The sequence below is a fragment of the Dipodomys merriami genome, unplaced genomic scaffold (genome assembly GCF_024711535.1).
Source record: "Dipodomys merriami isolate MVZ:Mamm:240054 unplaced genomic scaffold, mDipMer1.0.p SCAF_1, whole genome shotgun sequence".
Lineage (NCBI taxonomy): Eukaryota > Metazoa > Chordata > Mammalia > Rodentia > Heteromyidae > Dipodomys > Dipodomys merriami.
The window spans coordinates 9291957-9313588 of NW_027202270.1; the positions used below are offsets into that span (position 1 = coordinate 9291957).

The following is a 21632-nucleotide window of genomic DNA, read 5'->3' on the forward strand; positions in this document are numbered from 1 at the left end:
ACTCTTCAGCATAGTATTAAAGTGAAATCCCTAGACTTTATGCCCTGTGTCTCATCCAGGTACCCAGCACGAACACCTTGATGGGAACTACAAGTGTATAATTAAATTTATGGAGTTAATTGCTATGTTTATAATAAAGTCTAGTTTTAACTTTTAATCAAAAGGGTAAGCAACAAAAAAATCTAGTTTCTAATGTGTTACATGTCTTCCAAAGACAACAGCATATGTATGTGATTTTCATGAAATAATCCAACTTTAACACCAACCACAGCAGCAATGTCATTTCTTATTAATATTGACCAGCCTCGATCTGTCCTCAGAATAAGTAATTTCATGATGATATGAACAGATCCTGGGTTAAATGAAACTGTCATATAAGTGCCAACTACCAGTACAGTTCACTGAGCAGTGCTGGATGGATGAATGGATGGATGGATGTTCAATGAATAGATAGATCAGAGAGAGAGAGACAGAGACAGTGACAGGGATAGAGACAGAGTGATTTCATTTTGTGCTTTTGGCAAATGCTTCAAATAACTTTTCCATTAAATCATACAGTAAAATCTCAGCAGTATTTGGCATGCCAGAGTATTTACAGCTAGAATTTTATTTGTTTGTTTCTGCTCGGCGAACATGATCATTTCTGTTGTATTCAATAGACTTTATTTAATAATTCATCTATCCATAATAACCTTCCATCTGTAGAAAGTAATTACCCAGACAAGCTCCTCTCCCTTATAGAGAACAAATTCTACAGAAGCGTGAGCTGTTGGATTCACAGCCCAAACCAGCACCTTGGGAGTGTCACTCCTGCTCCTCAGATTACCAGCTGTGTCATCCTTGTCCTTCCTTTGTAGCTGCATAGTCACTGATGAGGACTGCTTCATAATATCACTTTAATATTTTGCTTCATCTTTTGCATATTATGTAATGTGGTACTCACTTTCACAAAGAACTAGCTGTCTACTGTTTTCCTTAAAACATATTTGCTTTTTTTTCCATTTTCAATAAAGACATTGGTCTCTACTGTTAAAAAAAAAGAGAGCTGGCTGAGTGTGATGTCACATGACTATACTCCCACTTACTCAAGTGACGCACACAGGAGTATCTTGAATTAAGGGCTAGGGAAAGAAAAGACTGCAATACTCTAGCTTAAAAGCAAAATACAAACAAAAGTTTTGAGAAAATAGCTCAGGTGGTAGAACACTTGCCTGTCAAGTTCAGGGCCTTGAGTTTAATCCCAAGTACCTACTCCTCAGGTATGGGGCCCATGTTTTTGGCCAGATTAGCTGAGGTACATGATCCTCCTGCTGAAACCTTGCACATAGCTTAGGTCACAGTTATGCTCTACTATGCCCAGCTTATTTGTTGAGATGAGGGTCTCATGATCTTTGCCAAGGCTGTCCTTGAATTGTGACTTAATGTACAATTAAAAAGATAGTATTGCCTTGGTCTTGGAATGTGGCTCAGTGGTAGAGTGCTTGCCTTGTGTGCATCAAGTTCTAGGTTCAATTCCTCAATACTACATAAACAGAAAAAGCCAGAGGTGGTGCTGTGACTCAAGTGGTAGAGTGCTAGCCTTGAGCAAAAGTAAAAAAAAAAAAGTATTGCTTCAAATTAACAATTTTTTTATATGAAAACCATTTGCAAGTACTGGCTCACATCTTGTATAACTGTATACAATTGTCAAGTGGTTAGAGAAAGCAAGATATTTTCACTAAATGAAAGTAAAATTAAAAAGACAAATCACTTGATTTATTTTTTCATTTTGAGTCCTCATAAAACATTTGTTTATTTACCAGCTAAACATTTCAGACCTAGTTACAAGAAAAATATAGATACTAACATATATAGCATGTAATTAAAAGAAACATTAAACATTAGTCATAAATTGGAAATTTCTATAGGACACAAAGTAATATAAAAGAAAGATTCATATAAATCCTCAAGTGATTTGAGAGATATTCCGAACCAAAATGGTAAGTTCTAAAATTTAAGCTAAAATACAAGAATTGTAGACATAAAATGGCATAACATAAAAAATGACATTCAGTTGGTACTGGTTGACTCATATCTATAAGCCTAGCTGCTCAAAAGGCTGAGGTGCTTGGATCATGGTTCAAAGTCAACCCAGGCAGAAAAGTCTTTGAGACTCTTATCTCCATGTAGCCAGCAAAAATCTGAAAATGGAGGTGTGATTCAATTAGTCAAGCATGAGCCTGGAGCCAGAGTGTGAGTTTCGGAGTTCAGTACCCAGTACCAGCATCAAAAACAAATAAATAATGATGTTCATATTACATTATTTGATACTTCTCTCATTTGAGTTCCATTGCCTGTCTCAACTCTATTCTTGTCTGGCTTAGCAGGTACTGACTTCCACCTGTAAGAACATGAATTCTTGTCCATGAGAAACCCACTGAATATGTTTCCTCTAAACAAAAATTCACTTTTTAATGCAGACCGCCAAAAAACAATGGTTCATGATTGTTTTTTAGCATTAAAAGAGGTTCTGTCTCATGCCTGTCTAATACTCAAGGAGCTGAGATTTGAGGATCACAGTTCAAAGGCAACCTGGGTAGCCAAATCTGAGAGATTCTTTTTTTTTTTTTTTTTTTTTTTTTTTTTTTTTTTTGTCGGTCGTGGGGCTTGAACTCTGGGCCTGGGCGTTGTCCCTTAGCTCTTCAGCTCAAGGCGAGCGCTCTACCACTTGAGCTACAGCGCCACTTCCAGTTTTCTGGTGGTTTTATTGGAGATAGGAGTCTCACGGTCTCCTGCCCGGGCTGGCTTTGAACCGTGATCCTCAGATCTCAGCCTCCTGAGTAGCTAGGATTACAGGCGTGAGCCACCAGCGCCCGGCTGAGAGATTCTTATCATAAATTAATTAACAAAAAGCTGAAAATGGATGTGTGGCTCAAGTGGTAGATCACCATCTTGAAGCAAAAAATAAGCCAAGTGAGAGCAGAGGCCTTAAGTTCAAGCCTCAATACTGGCACAAAATTAATTAATATGTAGGTTGCGTAAGAAGAAATGCCAGTACATTGTACAGTTTCACCAAATACTGGCCATAAGCCAATTGATGGATTTTATCCGGTTTATTTTTCACAAACAAGGGTGTGCGTAGCTACTCAGAGGCATTTAGACTTAAAGGAAGTTTATGCATGTTACCTTGGTCCTGTTTATTCTGCTCCTGTACTTTGCTGACCCTTTTCATGGAGCAGGTAGGGTGATATGGTGGTTAATGGAGAAGAACATAGAGTTGTCTTCAGAACTCTATGAGAGAGACAGACAGAGACAGAGACAGAGACAGAGAGAAAGGAAATTGTATAGAATCTGAAGTAGAGACTGGAGCATAGTCCCACTCATCACTAACTGTGAGACTGTGGAGAATTAGTTAATATCTTTGCTCCTTGACATTCTTATCTGTTAATAATTACAGTGCTCTGGCAAGCTTATATGGTTGTTAGGAGGATTAGTAAGCTTAGTTCATAGAAACACTTAGCACTGACCTCAATGAATTATAAAGCTTATTCCTGCTATTGCTTTTATTACAAATACAATGATATGAAGATAAGCCAATCAAATTCAGTGAAGGGAAAATATTCGTGCTGTTTGTTCTGTATTTTTATGTCCTTTACAACACCTAATGAAGTGCTTTAGTCTGTATCAATAGGATAATATGTATCATACATTCCATATAGAAGTACCTGAATGAATAAATGGTTTCATAATGTTTTAAATTTTGTACCACCTAAAAACAAATGTTTGAAGATAATGTAGCAAAGAAGAAGCATATCTCCAGTCTTTACATTAAATTCTATATGATTTTGTTTTATACTCTGTCTCTCTTCTCTGCTCCTCCCAACTCCTCCCCATTCCTTTCCTCTCCTCTTTTTCTTCTCTCTCTCTTTCTCTCCCTCTTTCTCTACATACACCACACATGCATACACACACATGGAAAATAAAAAAGTACATAAATAGAGAGTGAAAACTGTTTTAGCCACACTGAGAAACAGTTTAGCAGCTTTTCAGAAGTTATATCATTCACACCATCGAGTCCATTCCAAGTTTATACCCAATGGGATGAAAGCATATGTTCTTACAAACTCCTGAACACAGGTGCCAGTGAGTGAGTAAATGGATTGATAATCCATCACTCATCCACACAGTGAAATACTACACAACAATAAAAAGGAGGACACAATAGACAAACACAACACAAATAAACTTCAAATGCATTTGCCCAAGTGGAAAAAAAAACACTAGTGTTAAACAGTTACATACCATTTGATTTTGTTTATACAAAAGCCTGGAAAAGAGAAACACTAGGATCTGAGAATAGATCAGAGATTCCTGGAATTAAGGATAAAGAGAAGGTCAGAGTATGAAGGAGAAGCAGATCAGACTTGAAACAGGAGTAGAATTGGTTAGCATGTTGGGGTGAATAAGAAAGTATGCATGCATCTGTAAGGTAAGATTTAATGAATGTAGATTTAAAGTTTTTTTTATAATTTTAGTGTATAAGCATTCATTTGCATTTGAAAGCTTGTAGCAGCTCTTAAGGAACAAATACTAAGAGAAGCACAGAGCACTAGAAACTCTAAAATGCAGTCACTGAACAAGGCAGCACATTGGTTCCAGTCTGCCTGGATGCTCTAAAGTGGGGGAAGAGCTCAGCCCCTGGAAACAGGGCCAGCCAGCAGCAGCAAAGGTGTGGACAGAGGTGCATGGGAAAGGAACACTGGCCACGTGGAATCTGTATCACCTCCTCCTTGTTCCTCCATCCAAATACACTCCCAATGGGATATTGGGCTTCCACATGCTAATGAAAGAAGACTGTAAGCATTCAGTCTATAGCACACATGTGGGTATTCACTACAACCAATTTCTCTGGAAGGAATTCTTTTGTTGTATTGCTTGGGATAGGGATGTAAAAAGTCTGGCTTCAGAAAATGAAGCCAGCCTTGAATAAAAAAGTTAAGGGAGGCGTGGGGGAAGGGGGGGGGAAGGAGAAGGATTGGGATTGGGGGGGAGGGGGGAGGCTGGGAAGGGATGTGAAGGGTAAACAAAGGAGGAGGCTGCAATGCTTGGTAAGAAATGTACGCATTATCCTGCCCACGTAATTGTAACTCCTCTGTACAGTATGTTCACAAATAAAATAAAATTAAATTAAAAAAAAAAGTTAAGGGATAGCACTCAGACTTTGAGGTCAAGCCCTATTGCCTGAGTTCCTGCCCCAGTACACACACACACACACACACACACACACACACACACACACACACACACACACACACACACACACACACACACACACACACACACACACACACACACACACACACACACGGGCAGCGACTGGGGATCTGGCTTCAAGAATTACTCAGAGCTGGGTGAATAGTACTTAATATACACACTTCTGCTTAAACTCATTTATGAATACTTACTCTGGAGGCTGGGTTAGTGCCACTCGACTTCCTGAGTAGCTGGAATTATAGATACGCGCCCCACACCGGGCCTTCTACTTCTTTTTAAGGTTCCCTTGAATAATACAGATGTTAAAAAAAAAAAGAACTGTTCTATGGTAGGGGATAAACAAAGGAGGAGGCAACAATGCTGGATAAGAAATGTTCTCATTACCTTGCTCATGTAACTGCAACCCCTCTGTATGGTATTTTCACAATAAAAAAATTTAAAAAACTGTTCTGCTAGGGGCTGTGAATGTGGTTCAGGGCAGAGCAGTTGGTTAGCATGCACAAAGCCCTGTGTTCTGTCCTCTGTACCCCCAAAATGAATGCTCTAATATTCCCTACAGGTATTCTATAATGCCACAACTGAGCATATTTAAACAATATACTCTAAATCATGCTTAAGATAATATTAAATACTCCTTGTAACACATAACTCCTCTTACGAAACCAAAGTATTTTGACATATCATTGAACTTACATGTTTACCAAAAATAGTAAGCAGTAACATCCTTAGCTATAAGCAAAAGTCAGGCACAACCATTTCCTCCAAATTCTGTCCTTCTCTACTATTCATGTCTACATACTTATGAGTGGCTTTACTATTTCCTCGAGAAATATTTGAATGCCCATGAGAGAAGAAAGTGTGGAACCTCAGCTCCAAGGAGATCTGTGGCCTTCAGGGAACGTGTGGTAGAAGAGGACACTGGAGTGATAAGGAAAGAGAAGCGAAGTCTGAGTAATGACTCAGGTGTGTTACATGCGAGGCAGTGGGTGAATGGACAGGACATAGCTAGAGAAAGGCCTTGAGATGGGGAACAAATAGCACTTGTACAGCTTTGTGACAAGAGTGAGCATGGTGGATTTAAGAAAAATTAAGAGTGGTCAGAGTGTCAGTGCAGAATGGAGAAATGGCAGACACTGATGCCGAGAGACAGGCAGATTTCGCAGTACCCTAGGCTCTGGAGGAAACTATGAAGAATGGAGTGTAATAGAAAGCTAGTGAGGAGGATGTCCCAGTTAGTCTTGGTTTCTGGTACATTACAGAGCAACTAGGATAGGATGCGTTTTTTCTTATTGTTGTCATTGTCTGATTCAGGGTCTCATTCTCTGTGTCCAGCAGCAAAAAGCTTCTCCCTCTGACATCCTCAACTCCAGGTCTTCTTTTTCTAGCTCATTGTATGCCCTGCTCCTTCAGGGCTAAAATATTGATTTATATTTTTCCTTTTTCTTTAGAGACACCTTAGCAAAGGGTGTGAGTCACTCAATGGACGAATAGCCACAGATATGCATTATCCCATTACAGACATGCATTGTGGGACCTTAACTCTATAGAGCTAGGAACACCTGTAAAAAAGAAAGATGCCATGAAATTTAACTCATTAATCAGGAAGGATAACACGGAAGTTACAGGGAAATGGATGGGCCTGGAAAGCAGTTATGTGAAGTGAAGTCAATCTCAGAGGGACAAAGGACACATGTCCTCATTTGCAGATGTTAGATATCAATGATAAACACATATGAAAAGATATGCATATATCATATGTATATATACATAATGACCTTATCTAAAGTATGATATTTGCAGGGGAGGACTGCAATAAGGTAACTCCTTCAAACACCTAACTTACAGTTTAACAAAATGAATACCAGAAAGCAGAAAGAGAGAGGTCAGGGGAGATGGAGAGAGGAACAGTAGTGACAAAGTAATAACCTTCAGTGTATGACAAAATGGAACCTGGTAACTTGGGGTGATGAATGGAGTTACATGAGATGAGGAGGACAGTGGAAGAGTAACATTGTTCAAGATGCATTATCCTCTTACTTGGTTATGCTGAATAAAAAGCCAACAAAGTACAATGATGTAAATACAATTTAAAATTTTTAATTTAAAACAAAAATAAAGAGACGCCAGAGCTTTCCACTACCATGGGAGGCTACAACAAGAATGCGACACTAAACAAGCTAGAAAAGAAGCTCTCGGAAGGAATCAGACCAGCAGCCACCTTTACCTAAAATAAAACCTTCTAAAACAATGAGAAAATAGATTTCCTTTGCTTAAACTGCCTAGTCTGTGGTATGTTGTTGTGGAAGCTTGAGCTGACTGGTATGCTGATAGGAGGAAATCTTCCAAGACATGACCAAGTTCTAACCAATCAAACTACACAGAGAAATCTCTTAGTCAGAAAGCGGTATCTAGAGCCCCCAACCTCATCTTCACTCTCAAATACTCGTGCATAACAAACATAAATAAAGGTTGAGAATATGAAAAATCACAACAAGATAATCAGGATATAGAAAGCAAAAGTAACTTCTTTGTAAATGAATAATCACTCACAAAATTTCTTAATAGATAAATTTGAAAACAGAATGGGTGAATGAATCAATGAGTGACCAACTATATGAAGTAGCTTTGGACTTGGCATGTATTCATTTCATTACAGATAAAATAAGAGAGTTGAAGCATATGGTTTTTTAAAGTTCCTTTTCTTCTCTAACATTCCATCATTGAAATACAAATACCAGAGGCAGATTTTGCTGCACATAGCTGCACTGGAATTTTGTAGAGTTCTTTCACTTTTGTTTGTTCTTCATCGTACACTCATAGTGAAATAAAAATGTGCTTGGCAAGAGCTACGTGAAGCCTAAGAATCTTTTTCATTCTATGTTCTGCTTTCCTTCCAAGTGGGAAAATGTGAGCTGTCAACAGGAGTGAAATGATGATAGCTCTGGGTGACAAAAGGGTGAACTTGGTTAGTGGGCCTCACTCAGTCAGTGATTTTTGTTGATTTTGTTTTTACTTTTTCCTTGCACAGGAAGGGAATTCTTGTAGAGGCTTTTGTGATGACTACAAACAGACAATTCACAGTATCCTTCAGTTTCAACCTGGAGTCTTAACTCTCACACTGGAAAATAGAATATTACAAAATATTCTTCTTTTGTCTCTTTTTCTTCCGAAGCTAAGGACAGATTTATGGATGCTTCAATTGGTAAAGTTACAGACATTGAAATTTTGAATTTTAAAATTGAAAAGAAAATTACCTGGCTCCGTACCCTGTGGCTGCAAATATTAGAGGCTCCAAAGTCTTTTAACTTCTGTACTACCTAAGTATTTTGAACATTTGATTCTGCATTATTTGCCATGGCTGCTAGCATGACTAGTTAACTGAGCTACTTAGGCCATTTCCCCAGAAACCATCCTTTTAAATAAACAAAGGTTAAGGCAAGAAACTGAACAAAGATGGTAGAAATCAGACTATCAATCACTTTTACCAGTCTTTACTGGTAAAGTAAAGTAAAAATAAACAATAGCTACTCTGCAAAAACAAAACAAAACAAAACTTTGAAGAAAGCTAAGTGTTTTTAAAGGATTTAATGGCCAAGAAAGAGGTCATACACTCTGGCCATATATTTGGATGTGGTCTATATGTATGCTTTGTTTCTGATTACTACAGTCAAATGAACATATTCATCCCCTCCCATAATTTCCATTTGTGTATGTGCATGTTTTTATGTGTGAGATTGGGGACCTTAAAAATCTGCTCTTCTCAAAGTTCAAGAATATCACCAATTCTGGGCTTGGAAGGTGGCTTAGTGGTACAGTGCTTGACTTGCATACATGAGGCCCTGGGTTCTATTCCTCAGCACCATATAAGCAGAGAAAAGCCAGAAGTGGCGCTGTGGCTCAAGTGGTAGAGGCTAGCCTTAAGCTGAAGGGATGAGGGACAGTGCCCAGGTCCAGAGTTCAAGCCCATGACAAAAAGAAAAGAAAGAAAGAAAGAAAGAAAGAAAGAAAGAAAGAAAGAAAGAAAGAAAGAAAGAAAGAAAGAAAGAAAGAAAGAAAGAAAGAAGGAAGGAAGGAAGGAAGGAAGGAAGGAAGGAAGGAAGAAAGAATATCACCACTTCCCAGTGTAGAATCACCCAAGATGTGCATTTAATAACTGCTCGTTTCTGCTTTCCGTACATCTTAGCTCTCATAATGGGATTGCTGCATTAGTTAACTATTGAAGCTGAACAGCGGTTCCCCACGTGTACCTGAGGAAGTAATCATTTAGAAAGGAGACATAGTTGGCATTATTTAGTAGTTTGGTTGTCAAAAACAGATGAGTGGCAAGTTAGACATCTAGAGAAATTTACACAGTACAATTAGTCACTGGAGACAGGGTCCAGGAGGTTTGGGATGGGGGGGAAATCCTCAATGCATTACCCTATTTCTGTACCATTAGCAGTCATTTTCTATACCCTCTCACCAGCCCCACACCACTATTAAGCTACTGTTTTGTCTGCAGTAGCTTCTACCATTCCAGGACCAAACTATGTTATGTTTTCATGGTTGCTTTCTTCACATTCACCTCTGTTGTGTTCAGAAGCCTTTCAGATCCTCTTCCATTTTCCTCTCTCAAGGAAATCAGAGGGGTCTCCACAGTTCCCATTTGCCTTAATACTCTCACCTAGATGATGGTGAGAAGCTACTCAGGTTCTAGGGAAACTGAGAAGGAACAGCCATTGGGTGTGACTGTGGTCCCTTTCCCCACCACAGCCCAGGAGCAGAGCACAGAGCCTGTGACTTGCAGTCCTCAGTCCATCATCACCATGGAGAAGCGCTTAGCAGATGACATCCTACACAATTCTATGCCAAGATTATTTTCTTCTTGGGGGCCTTTGGACCATAGATACCTGTCTTCTCAAAAATTAGTACCCACAGAGTATTTATTCAACTTTCCTGAAAACCATCGGGTCTGATAAATGACATCGAGGTCTTTCTTAAACTTAAACACTCTGTCCGGTGTTGGCATAGAGTGGACTCCAACCAACAACTTCTATGTGACTGAAAACAGAAAACAGTCACATTTTGGCAGTTCCTAAAAACAACTACAGAATTAAAATCTCGAGATATGATGGTAATTATTGTCATTTGCCTCTTCCTTTTATACAACCCCACAGATAGTTATAAAAGCAGATCACCTGTAGAAATGTATTGGTGTACTAGTTCTCTGATATCCATTGACTCTAAATAATCACTGAGAGCCATTTAAAAAACAAAACATTTTTAAGCTAGCAATAATATTGGCTTAATATATTATTAGTTAAAATATCCCTCAGGTTCTAGAAATGTCTATACCTTTCAGTCTTTTCATAAACTGTTTGAATAGCTGCCCCCAAAGTAACATATTCAAAATAATTATTAAACATTGGCAATAAAAAGAAGCTTGAGTCTCAAGTGTAAAAAAGGCTTTCATGTTGCATGAGTGCTGCAATTATTTCAAAGAAATAACTGGATACAAGTGCAGCATTTCCCCCAAATGATCAAGTATATTGAAGAATGTTGGACAGAATGATAGCATGCCAAAACTGATGTCAAAATTGCCGTCTTTAGTGTCATCCACCCAAAGCACTAATCAGAGAAAATGTGGAATGCTTTAGCAGATAATTTTGGTCCACTGTCTGGAATCTAGCAAAAGTCTTTCGCCTGAGAAAAGAAAGGGGACAATTTTTTCTTTGGAAACATTGTGGGTCAGCATTTTGATACCATCAAATTAAGAGACCTCATCCATCTTACATGGCCAGATGGCCATATTGTGAAAAGAACCCGCTGTCTCCTAAGATAAACCATAAGTAGGTATTTGATCGTATTCAACATTCAGATGCCTAGATTTTGAAGGCAGTTGGCATCTTGTTCTGATGAGCACTTTTCATAGAATGATTTCCTTCACAGGTTTTAGCTGACATCCCCAGCAGAAGTCAAAGGGTCCATCCTAAGGTAGCCATCCTGCTGTGGTTTTCCTCTTGAACAGTGATTGACCCTCTGTATAAAACACTCAGAGGCATGAGACAGTCTACATAGTCTAAAATGTAAACTGAATTTAACACCTTGAAAAGTTAAAACTGATGAGTGAGGTGGAAATATGGCTTTGCTGTCAACAATTATCATGTATTGTTTTTACATTCAATTTGGAAGCTGAACCTGTTTTTCATCTGCTCTCTGGTAATACTGGTTTTGCTGTATTTAACTTGTAAATACATTTTTCTCATAGAAGCTACTGTGAACAACAATCCACATAAACTTATACTTAGTCTTAATATCTTAGATGGTGACATCAGCCTTTCTTACAGAAATGTAGTTTATAAAGCTGGCCAACATATTTCACAGTCAAATTTTAGTGTGAAAAATGTCCCCATGGAATTCCATTATGAACAAAGACTTACAAACTTAAAAACCAATTGGGATTACTTGACCACATAATCCATAATAGGAGACAGAGAAAGGCTATGTTACCTATGAACATTTAAAGTTTATGTAAAAGTCACATAAAGTAACATCATTTTTTATCACTTACTACTTTCATCATTGTTCCAATAAAACAGAAGACAGATAGAAGTCTAAATACAAAGAGAAAAGAATATCATTGATGTACAAAGGTTAAAAGCTACTACAAGGTAGCTTTGCTAAGAAGGTAAGAAAAGTAGAACTTGGGCCAAGTATGTCTGCAAATGATCTAAACTAGGACCTGTGCAGACAAAAACCCAACTATATTTTATGAGAAGAGAAAGGTGCTTCTAATCCATGAAAAACATTAACACCTTTTACAGCTCTTTATTACCAATTATGATTCTCAACACTTTCTCTTTTCTCTTTCATTAGCAAATCTTTGTTTATGAAGAGAAGAATTTATCTAAGCACTTAAAACGATAGCTAATAGCTGGATTCATATTAGCTTAATTAACTCTCATCTAACTTATCTAAATAGCCCTAAACTCTTATTAAGAAAAAAATGTTTATTGATGACACTGAAATTCATTACATAAGCAAGGGACATAATTGTTATGTAACTATTAAGCATTTCCCTTCTGTATGCCTGTCATTCCATTCAAGGCTTCTACTCCATTCATTCATATTCATTTACCAACAAAAAATACACTAAACATCTATCACGTACCAGCCACTGAGCTCAGCACTGAAAATACAGTGTTAAACAGGACCTGTCCTCTTTCAACTTGTGATGAATGAAAGAAGATAGACTACATTTAAGAGAAAATTAAATTCTGTCAAATGCATGTTTTTTCTAAGTTCTTCTTTTTGGAATATTTTTGTGTTGGTACTGGAGCTTGAGCTCAGTGGCTCTTGCTCTTGCTCAGCTTGGTCACACAAGTCTGGAGCTATACCACTTTGAGTCACAGCTCCACTTCCAGTTTTGTTTATCTTTTTTAAACTGGTTAATTGGAGATAAATGTTGAGACACAAATCAGAGAGATTTGTCTTCCCAGGCTAGCTTTGAACTAAAATCCTCAGATCTCAACATCCTGAGTAAGTAGAATTACAGGACTGAGCCACTGGCGCCTGGCTATCCAACGTGTGAAATTTAAATACAGGACTAGCTTCTCACTCATGCCTACTCAGTCTGAGGTGTCTTCTGAATAATTTATTTGGAATTGTAGTCGCAGCTTATACGTGCATCACAAGATAGAATCACAACCAAAAGGATTCAACACAAATTCTTAAGTTGATAGCACACATACACATACACACCTACATCCACACACCCACACACACATACCTATAATAATAACACAGTGACTGTGCCTTTAAGAGCACTTATATGAAAGAAAGATTTTCCACTAAATTTGACATCAGGCTGAAAAATGTATGATATTGCCAACAAAAATTGGACCAGCTGGGGCTGGGAAGATGGCTCAGTGGTAGAGCGATTGCCTTGCATGCCTGAGGCCCTGGGTTCGATTCCTCAGCACCACATAAGCAAAAAGAAAAAAGCCGGAAGTGGCGCTGTGGCTCAAGTGGTAGAGCGCTAGCCTTGAGCTGAAGAGCTGAGGGACAGCGCCCAGGCCCAGAGTTCAGGCCCCACGACCGGACCCAAAAAAAAAAAAAAAAAAATTGGACCAGCTGAAAAAATGTAATCAACGATATGAAATAAAAACTGAAATATCCTACTATTCTTCCTTGAAAAACATGTTATTATAAAACCAAAGTCATCTGAAGAGATGATCACAAATAAACATGAGAAAGCATTACGGTAGTCAATTTGGGTATCAATTAGGTAAAAATACCTTTTTAAAATTTTTCTGGATGGCTTCCATATTTGTAGTGTTTGTGAATCTTGTAGAATTTCAGTTTCTGGGTGCTTCTTTTTTCTCTGCTAAAATAAAATGAACATTCACTCATATCTAATAATAACTTTTATTCTTCTTCTTAAAGAATTTCTCTCAAGAAGATGAACAAACGCAGTCATTAGAGCCAATGTACATTATGTGAAAACTACACTAAGTAACTTGAGAGTAGGGATGGGAGGGGGGAAATGGGTGCGAATACTGGAACAGGTGACACTGACCAAGAAGCATCGTACTCATGACCTGAGTTATGGAATTGCAACCTCTTTGTACAACTATTTAATAACAATTAAATAATCATTAAAAATGGCCCTCTAAATTTTATGAACATCAATATCTTCAAATCCTAAATCAATTTGCTACCAAGATGTAGAAAGATCCACCTGAAAGATATAAACAAGTAGTTGCTTTGCGTTTTCACTTTTGTCTTATAATAATTTTCCTTCGCCTGTAGACAGAATTTCACATTATAGCCCAGAATAAATGCAAAGAAACCTCATCGTCAGTCAGCTAAAGGTAGAATTGGTCCAAATGCAAACCACAGGAGGAGATGGAGATCATAAGCAGCTCAGGAAGGAGAGTGGCTTGAGAATATTCACATAGCAATTGCAAACTCTCCAGTATCTACAAATTGGAAAACTCCAGTACCTACAAATACTCGAGACTTTTATTCACATATACCAGGACTTCAGTTACTAGATTGATGAGACCAATTTCTGTTCCCCTGTTTAAAAAAAAAAGTCGATGTGGCAGAAACAAGAGACCAAAGAGAGGCATTGAGCACAATGATGTGCATGTCTTCAATTCTACCTTTAGCTGTCTGAAGATGAGGGAAAGAAGTGAGAAGAGGAGAGGGAAATGGAGAGAAATGCTCATCGTAATTGTAAACTTGCAAGCTTTCAGCATTTAAGTCTTTTCTCTTGCTTCCTGAGATTACAATAACACATTGTAAACCTGAAGTCTTTCTTGTGTCTGCAGTCCTCTTTTACTATGTTGAGCCATGAAAATAAAAATGTTATTTCCTGGGGTCCTGGGGAAATATGAGCAGGAGACTGGAGACCTTCATAGAAGCCCTTTGGTGAACTGATGGTTTCTCTGGTAAGCTATGAAAAGACGTAGGACTTTATAACATTTCCCCCCAAACGTATTTTCTTCTAAAAGGATTGACAGGTTTTTTAAAAAAAATACTTAATTGGCTACTTTTGCTCTCTTTTCCAGGTCTGCTTTGTGAACCTGGATGTAAAGAAGGATGCGTGCAACACAGAGCACCTACAGCAGGTAAACCTGGGCCCTTGCATTTCCCGGCCCATTACCAGGGCCACGCGTGTTTCCCTGTGGCAGAGCTGTTCAAGCCAGCCATTCCTCTTTCTCTGCAATGCCCTAAGGTCACTGCTTTGTTCTTCCTTCACATTCAAACACCCAATCAGAAGTGATTTTTTTCCCCAAGGTTTTTCTAAAGCCTGACTAATACTGCCATCCTTCCCTCTGGCTCTGAGTTTTGCCTCCTTCAGCTTTCATTAAAGTTTCTATCTAACTTAGCTTCCCAGTCTAGGACTCATCTGGGGCTTGAACTTTTGCACCTTGTAACAGGTAAATTTCCCAAGCTCATACAAGGTTATAAGGATCTTGATGTAAATTCTTGACAGCATGTTGGCTCACGTTGGCCCACTGTCACGATGAGAAGTACAAGACACTATGTTGAAAATGAACTTTACAACTTTGGGGGCTGGGAGGGAGGAGTTGGGGAGGTGGGGAGGGACGGGATAGTAGGGAAAAAACAAAGGAGGGGTAAAAATGCTCCATAGGAAATGTATTCACTGCCTTACTCATGTAAGTGTAACCCCTCTCTACAGTATCTTTACAATAAAAAAAATTTAACAACACAAATAAAACAGTTTCAATTTAAAAAAAAAGAGTCTACTCAATTCTTTCACATAGCTCCTGCTGTACCATGGGAATGCAGTGATATAAGATTGTCATTTCAATACCAGAGTTGAGAGGTTTGACATTATCCATTGGTACAATACTGTTCCGTATACACTTTATGGCTTGATTATCACACAATAGAGTATACATTATCCCATCACTCAGTTCCAAGTACTGTTACTCAGTGCTCAATTGTTCCATGCTCAGTACTTGTAGTTACGTACTCTCAATGTTTTCTTCCTTGGCAATGCTGAGCCAAATCTCCTTAAACCCAGTTGCCTGCAGAGATTACTCATTATAAGTTTTTACCAAGCTCTGAATACCATCACCCACATAGTACAGAAGGGATTTTCAAAAGGAAATTGTACATACAATTTCATTTGATGGAATCATTGTGCAATGTCCATCAAAGAGAGAACAGGGAGGATGAAAGCAAGTTATCCTGAGAACGCTGTGTTTGAAGAATTTCTGTGAGTGCTTTGAGACTGGCTTACAACAGACACACTGGATTAAATTTAATAGGATGTAACACAGACAATCGTTTAGCACTGTGCTAAATGCATAGTCAAAATCAACGGTAGCCATTTTTTATTGTCGTCAATTTGTTTGAAACAGAAGATTATTAGTACATAAATCTCTCATCAAAATTCTTAAGAGGATATTATTTCCAAAGTATTGTTTATTTAGCTGTTAGGGTAGGAATTACTACAAGTTTGCTTTGGGAAATTGAGAACTAGAGTTTATAAAGCTTAAAGATTCTGTTTAATCTCAACTCTTATGCTTTAATATTATATAATTTCTTCCAGGAATAGCCTTCTTAAATTATGCCACAGCCTTAGTAAATTATGTCATCAGTAGTGATTTGCAGGAATAAATCACTTGTTTCTATAAATTATTCTGGGGGTGTTATTTTGGAAATGAGTAGAAATCACCAAAACTAAGAAAGACTCTTGCTTTACAGAAATTGGTCAATGTTTCTCCAGATCTTCCAAAACTTATCAGTTCTATGAATGTCCAACAGCCAAAGGAAAATGAGATTGTCCTTTTAAGTGGGCTAGCATCTGGAAATCTCCAGGCAGATTTTGAAGTTTCACAGGTAAGAAATACAAGTCTTGATAAGCATTTACATTTTCTGTAGTCTGCTGAGTACAACTTGATATAAACGCAAAAGGCATGCAACAACATACAAACTCTTATAAGAGCATAAGAATCAACAGTATCTTTGTATCTGACTAGAATCACCCTCTGTATTTCTCCCAGAGCTTCCTTTGCAACAGTTGAAATTCTTACTATCTTCTCAAACTCTTGATCAAAAGCAGATGACCTGGGCACTGGATGTTTAATTTCATTTTCTACAAATCTAACAGAGAATGAAACACAGGACTGTCTCCCCCAGGAAAACAGTATCAGAATTCTAATCATACCGTGTGATTTCAGAATCACATAGCATGGTTTTCTGCTGTCATCTACTCCTTAGAAAACACCAAACTAGATAAGCTAGTAAATAAAGAATATTTATCAGAACTATAGGCAGCAGAGATCAAAAAGATCTCAACTCCAGGCCAGCATTTAGGGATAAAAATTCTCAAGACCCTAGCTTAATAGAAAAAGCTGGATATGGTGGTGTGTGCCTGTCATTCTGCCTACATAGGGAAGCAGAATTGGGAAGACCAAGCTAGTTCTAGGGGAAAAAATCGAGAACCTATCTCAAAAATAGGCAGAGAAGGAGAAAATGCTGGAATTGTGGCTCAAGTACTATGCAAAACACTACTAGAAAGTATAAAATTTTCATTCCCAGAATTCCCCTCCTACCCTCCTCCTCTCTTCCTCCCTCTCTCCCTCCCTCCCTCCCCCCCCCCCCCCCACAAAACCCAGCCCCAGGGAAGAGAAAGAACTTTGTTGATTCCCAAAGGGGAATGTTGTTAAAAATAAATTCCAACTAAAATTGCTATTCTTATCACTGAGCACACTGATATTCATTTCTGTTATAAAATTGTCATAAACTAGTTATTTTAAAAGAATGTAGGTAAAGTTGTTCTAAATATAAAAGAGAATGTAGACTTCATTGCTTTATGATACCACCATATATTTTAATTAACATGCCCTACTTTTCCTGTGTTTAGTAACTGCAAGTATTACTGGAAAATTCCAACTTCTTTCCAATATCCCAACAAAAATTCAGATTGACATGATTGTCCTGACCTTGACTTGAACTTGCCAGGCTCTAATTAACCTAAGTGATATTCTTAATTCAACATGATAGGAAATTGGCTTAATCATGAAGAGAATATATTGTCTCATACAACTAAACAAACCCAGTGGGTAGATGACATACAAGGATTTAGACAGTGTTACCAGATTAGTCTACAGGTCTCCTGTAGCCTCTTTTCTGCTTTCTCCCTCAGGACCCCATGTCAGGCATACATTTCCCCCAAGGGGTTAATGTCACTTTGGCCTCCAGTTCTGTAAAAACTCTCTTCCAGGGGCTGGGAAGGTGGCTCAGTGGTAGAGCGCTTGCCTTGCATGCATGAGGCCCTGGATTCGATTCCTCAGCACCACATAAGCAAAAAGAAAAATGCCGGAAGTGGCGCTGTGGCTCAAGTGGTAGAGCGCTATCCTTGAGCTGAAGAGCTGAGGGACAGCGCCCAGGCCCAGAGTTCAGGCCCCATGACTGGATCCAAAAAATAAATAAATAAATAAACAAAACTCTCTTCCAGGAGCCACTCGAAATTATCCTTAAGTCCCATTGGTTCTCATGTACCTTTCTGAATGAATCACTGTGGTCTGGGGAAGTCATTGTTCAGATTAGCTAAACCCAGGTCATATAGTCACCCCAGGTATTCCAGGTGAATTTATTCCATGTGACTTGCTTGGCAGTAGGTGGGGCAGAAAATAGTGCCTTGAATTTTTCACAGGAGAGCCACCTCTCCTAGAATTATTCTGCTTAGGATGTTCAATCAAAGGTTGAAAAATGCTATGTACATAAAGAAAAAGTAAAGTACTTCAGGAAATAACAAAATGAATGTGAATCGGTACATATCCCTTTGTATGGTCACATGTGTACTGCTCATCAATACATATATTCAGACTCAAGTACTCCAAGCTCACCAATTTTAGACACAGTTAGGTTCTACCATGGGTAAGCACAGGATTCTCAAGTCATTTTTAGAAGGTGAACGTTCAAGCGTAGAATATTTCCCCCAATGGTTCAAATATATTTACTGCTTCTGTGAGAATTATAGGCCAGAGTCCTATCTCTGATGTCAATAGAGGGAGAATTGGGACAGAGAGGAATAGATGCGCGTTGTTGGGTTGTCCCAGGCAAATGTGTCCTGATTGATCATAAAAACCTGACTAAAGGTTGACAGAGTACCTACTAGGTATCAAAAATACTGGCAGAAGCTTTACTACAGAAACCAATAGTGGTGTGATGGCTAGTGTGGTAGTATACGAATGCCTGTAATTCCAGCTACTCAAGAAGCAAGAGGCCTTGGGAAGAGTAAGAGACTCTGCTGGGAAAACAAACGGAGACAGGGCATAAGAAATAGAGTGGTTGCCTAGCAACTGTGAGGCTCTGAAATTAATCCCTCCTACCACCAAAATTTAAAAAAAAAAAAAAAGAATACTAGTGTGAAACTAGAGCTCAATTTTTTTTTTTTTGGGTCCGGTCGTGGGGACTGAACTCTGGGCCTGGGCACTGTCCCTCAGCTCTTCAGCTCAAGACTAGCGGTCTACCACTTGAGCCACAGCGCCACTTCCGGCTTCTTTCTTTTTGCTTATGTGGTGCTGAGGAATCGAACCCAGGGCCTCGAGCATGCAAGGCAAGCGCTCTACCACTGAGCCACCTTCCCAGCCCCTAGAGCTCAATTTTATAAAGAGATGTGACCAAGGCAGCCTGTACACACCTCACCTTAACAAACGTTAGCCTTTTCCTCTTCCTGACTCTAGATCTTAGCTGACCTTTTCTCAGAGCATTTAATTTAGAAAAGGTATCTGGGTAATACTTTCTCTGCCTATTACAAATTGAAAGCTTTCTTTTAAAAAGCCTGTTTGCAGTTTTACAACCCAAGAATGCTTTTTTCCAAGACCTGGAGCCAACTCTTTGGAAATGATCACTAAGGAAGTCGGTGTGCTATCTCCTAGTCCCTGGGGAAGCATTAGAAATTAACTTCTGTAGGCTTACCAACTCCATTGTGAAAGTTACTCTTGTCATGAAGATAAAAATAACATTTACAAACATAACAAACATCGATGGCCTAGAATCTTCTTCTTAGCCCTATTCAGAAAAACCCTATTATCTTTTATTTCATTGAGATATGGGTCTGAATTCTACCTTTTTATCCATTTTAATAGCCTTCAGTAAATTCTTTGTTGAATTTTACCCAATTCACATTCTGTTTTTACACATATAAAATAAAATATAATAACATTTATAAATCATGTGATACAGCCAGTCTACTTTTTTTCTAAGGTCAAACTCTCTCCTAGATATCACATTTTCTAATAATACTTGAATTTTATTTTCAATCAGTGCATCCACAGAGGCCCAGAAGGTATTTCAAATATTTTAATGACCCAACTCCTTTTAACAGAAGAAGCTCATGCAAAGGGAAAGATCAGAGGCAATAATCGCCTTTTCTGTCTTGAACAGGTGAACAAGTGCTTCCTTTTCTCTCTGCTTTTAGTGCCCTTGGCTGCCAGATATCTGCTTGGTCCAGTGTGCAAGAGGAAACAAAGCCAATAGTACCAACTGCATCATCTTTGAAATCAACAAATTCTTGATTGGTCTGGAATTAGTGCAGGAACGGCAGCTCCACGTGGAGACAAACACCCTGAAGCTGGAGGAGGACACAAACTGCTCCCTATCCTCCATTGAAGAAGACTTTCTCACCGCATCGGAGCATTTGGAGGAGGAAAATGATGTGGAAGAGAGTAGGACCGGTGAGGGAATTTTCCAGTCAAATCAATATGCATCCCCAAATTAGTCACCCTCCTAAAAATATGTCCGGGTAAAAGTTCAAAACAGTTCCAGGCCAGGTCAGTTTGGCTGATACATCACAGTCCTTGCTTGCTAAGATTTAAAGAAGGAAAGGACACCAGCAAAGATGCTGACTCGATGGGTGGAAATCTGGGTGTGTTTACATGGAAATCTTCCTACCTGCCCAGAGATAGGGGCTATCCCTTGGAGGAAAACCAGCCTTACTACAAGTTCTACAAAACCCATATATTAGTTGGAGCCAAGCTCGACTGGCTTCGATTTGAATCTCAAAGCTATCAGTTGGAGGTTCGGAGATCTGGGATGTAGATGTGATCATTTCTGTTCTGGCTTTCTTATCTGTAATTTAAGAGTACCATCAACCTAGAGCTAAAAGTGACTGGGTGGACAGAAGGAAATTGCCCATGAAAGTGCTCAGGACTTACTGATGCAGCTCTTTCTCCTGACTTCGAGTAGAGCCCAATGAATGAGCTCTTCCTTACCCATGACCACAAAGAAAAAAGACACTCAGCGTTATGGCTGTTGCTTCTGGGCCTGACCTTTGCAAACCCCAGAACAAATCTTTGCCACTCTTTTTTTTTTTTTTTTTTTTTTTTCTTTGCCACTCTTGAGCTTGCTCTAGGCCCCCTCCTTTTTCCCTTTCTCTCCATCTGAAAGGTTTAAGATACAATTGCTTGTGCTGCTTTTCCTGACAGAGTGGTGACCACCTTTCAGCTACCAGACATCTGCTCCACTTGGGTCTCACATGGAAACACGTGGTAGTTGGATGGCATAGTATGATGGAATTCTTTCAGATCCGTTTTTCTTCTTCTGCCTGTATTTTGACAGGCATCAAGTGCTTGTACATTTGGGTTTCATTGTGACATGTCCATCCATACATGAATATTTCTGGACCAGACTCATTATCTCTATGAGTCTTACTCATTCCCCTTGCCTTTCCCAAAGCAATTTCAAGAAGCTTCACTGAGTTATTTTTCATATGTGTATACAAAATATCTTGGCCATGTTCACCATCCTTTACCTCTCATTTGCCTTTCTCTGTTCCACTAAGACACTGCCACAACAGGACCTGTTTTGCATCCCTGCTATTTTTAATATATGCTAATTGTTCAAAGAGCATT

The 21632-nt window shown here is 38.8% G+C and overlaps 1 protein-coding gene across 7 annotated transcripts in view; it reads left to right on the forward strand.

Annotated features, from left to right (window-relative positions):
• Positions 1-21632, forward strand: part of Sphkap (SPHK1 interactor, AKAP domain containing) — a 134805-nt gene that overhangs the window by 84422 nt on the left and 28751 nt on the right. For all 7 annotated transcript variants that reach the window (XM_070015437.1, XM_070015450.1, XM_070015439.1 and 4 more), the window contains 3 exons: positions 14808-14867; positions 16477-16611; positions 20201-20456. In XM_070015437.1, coding sequence (XP_069871538.1) covers positions 14808-14867; positions 16477-16611; positions 20201-20456 — 451 coding nt within the window. The remainder of the gene's footprint in view (positions 1-14807; positions 14868-16476; positions 16612-20200; positions 20457-21632) is intronic.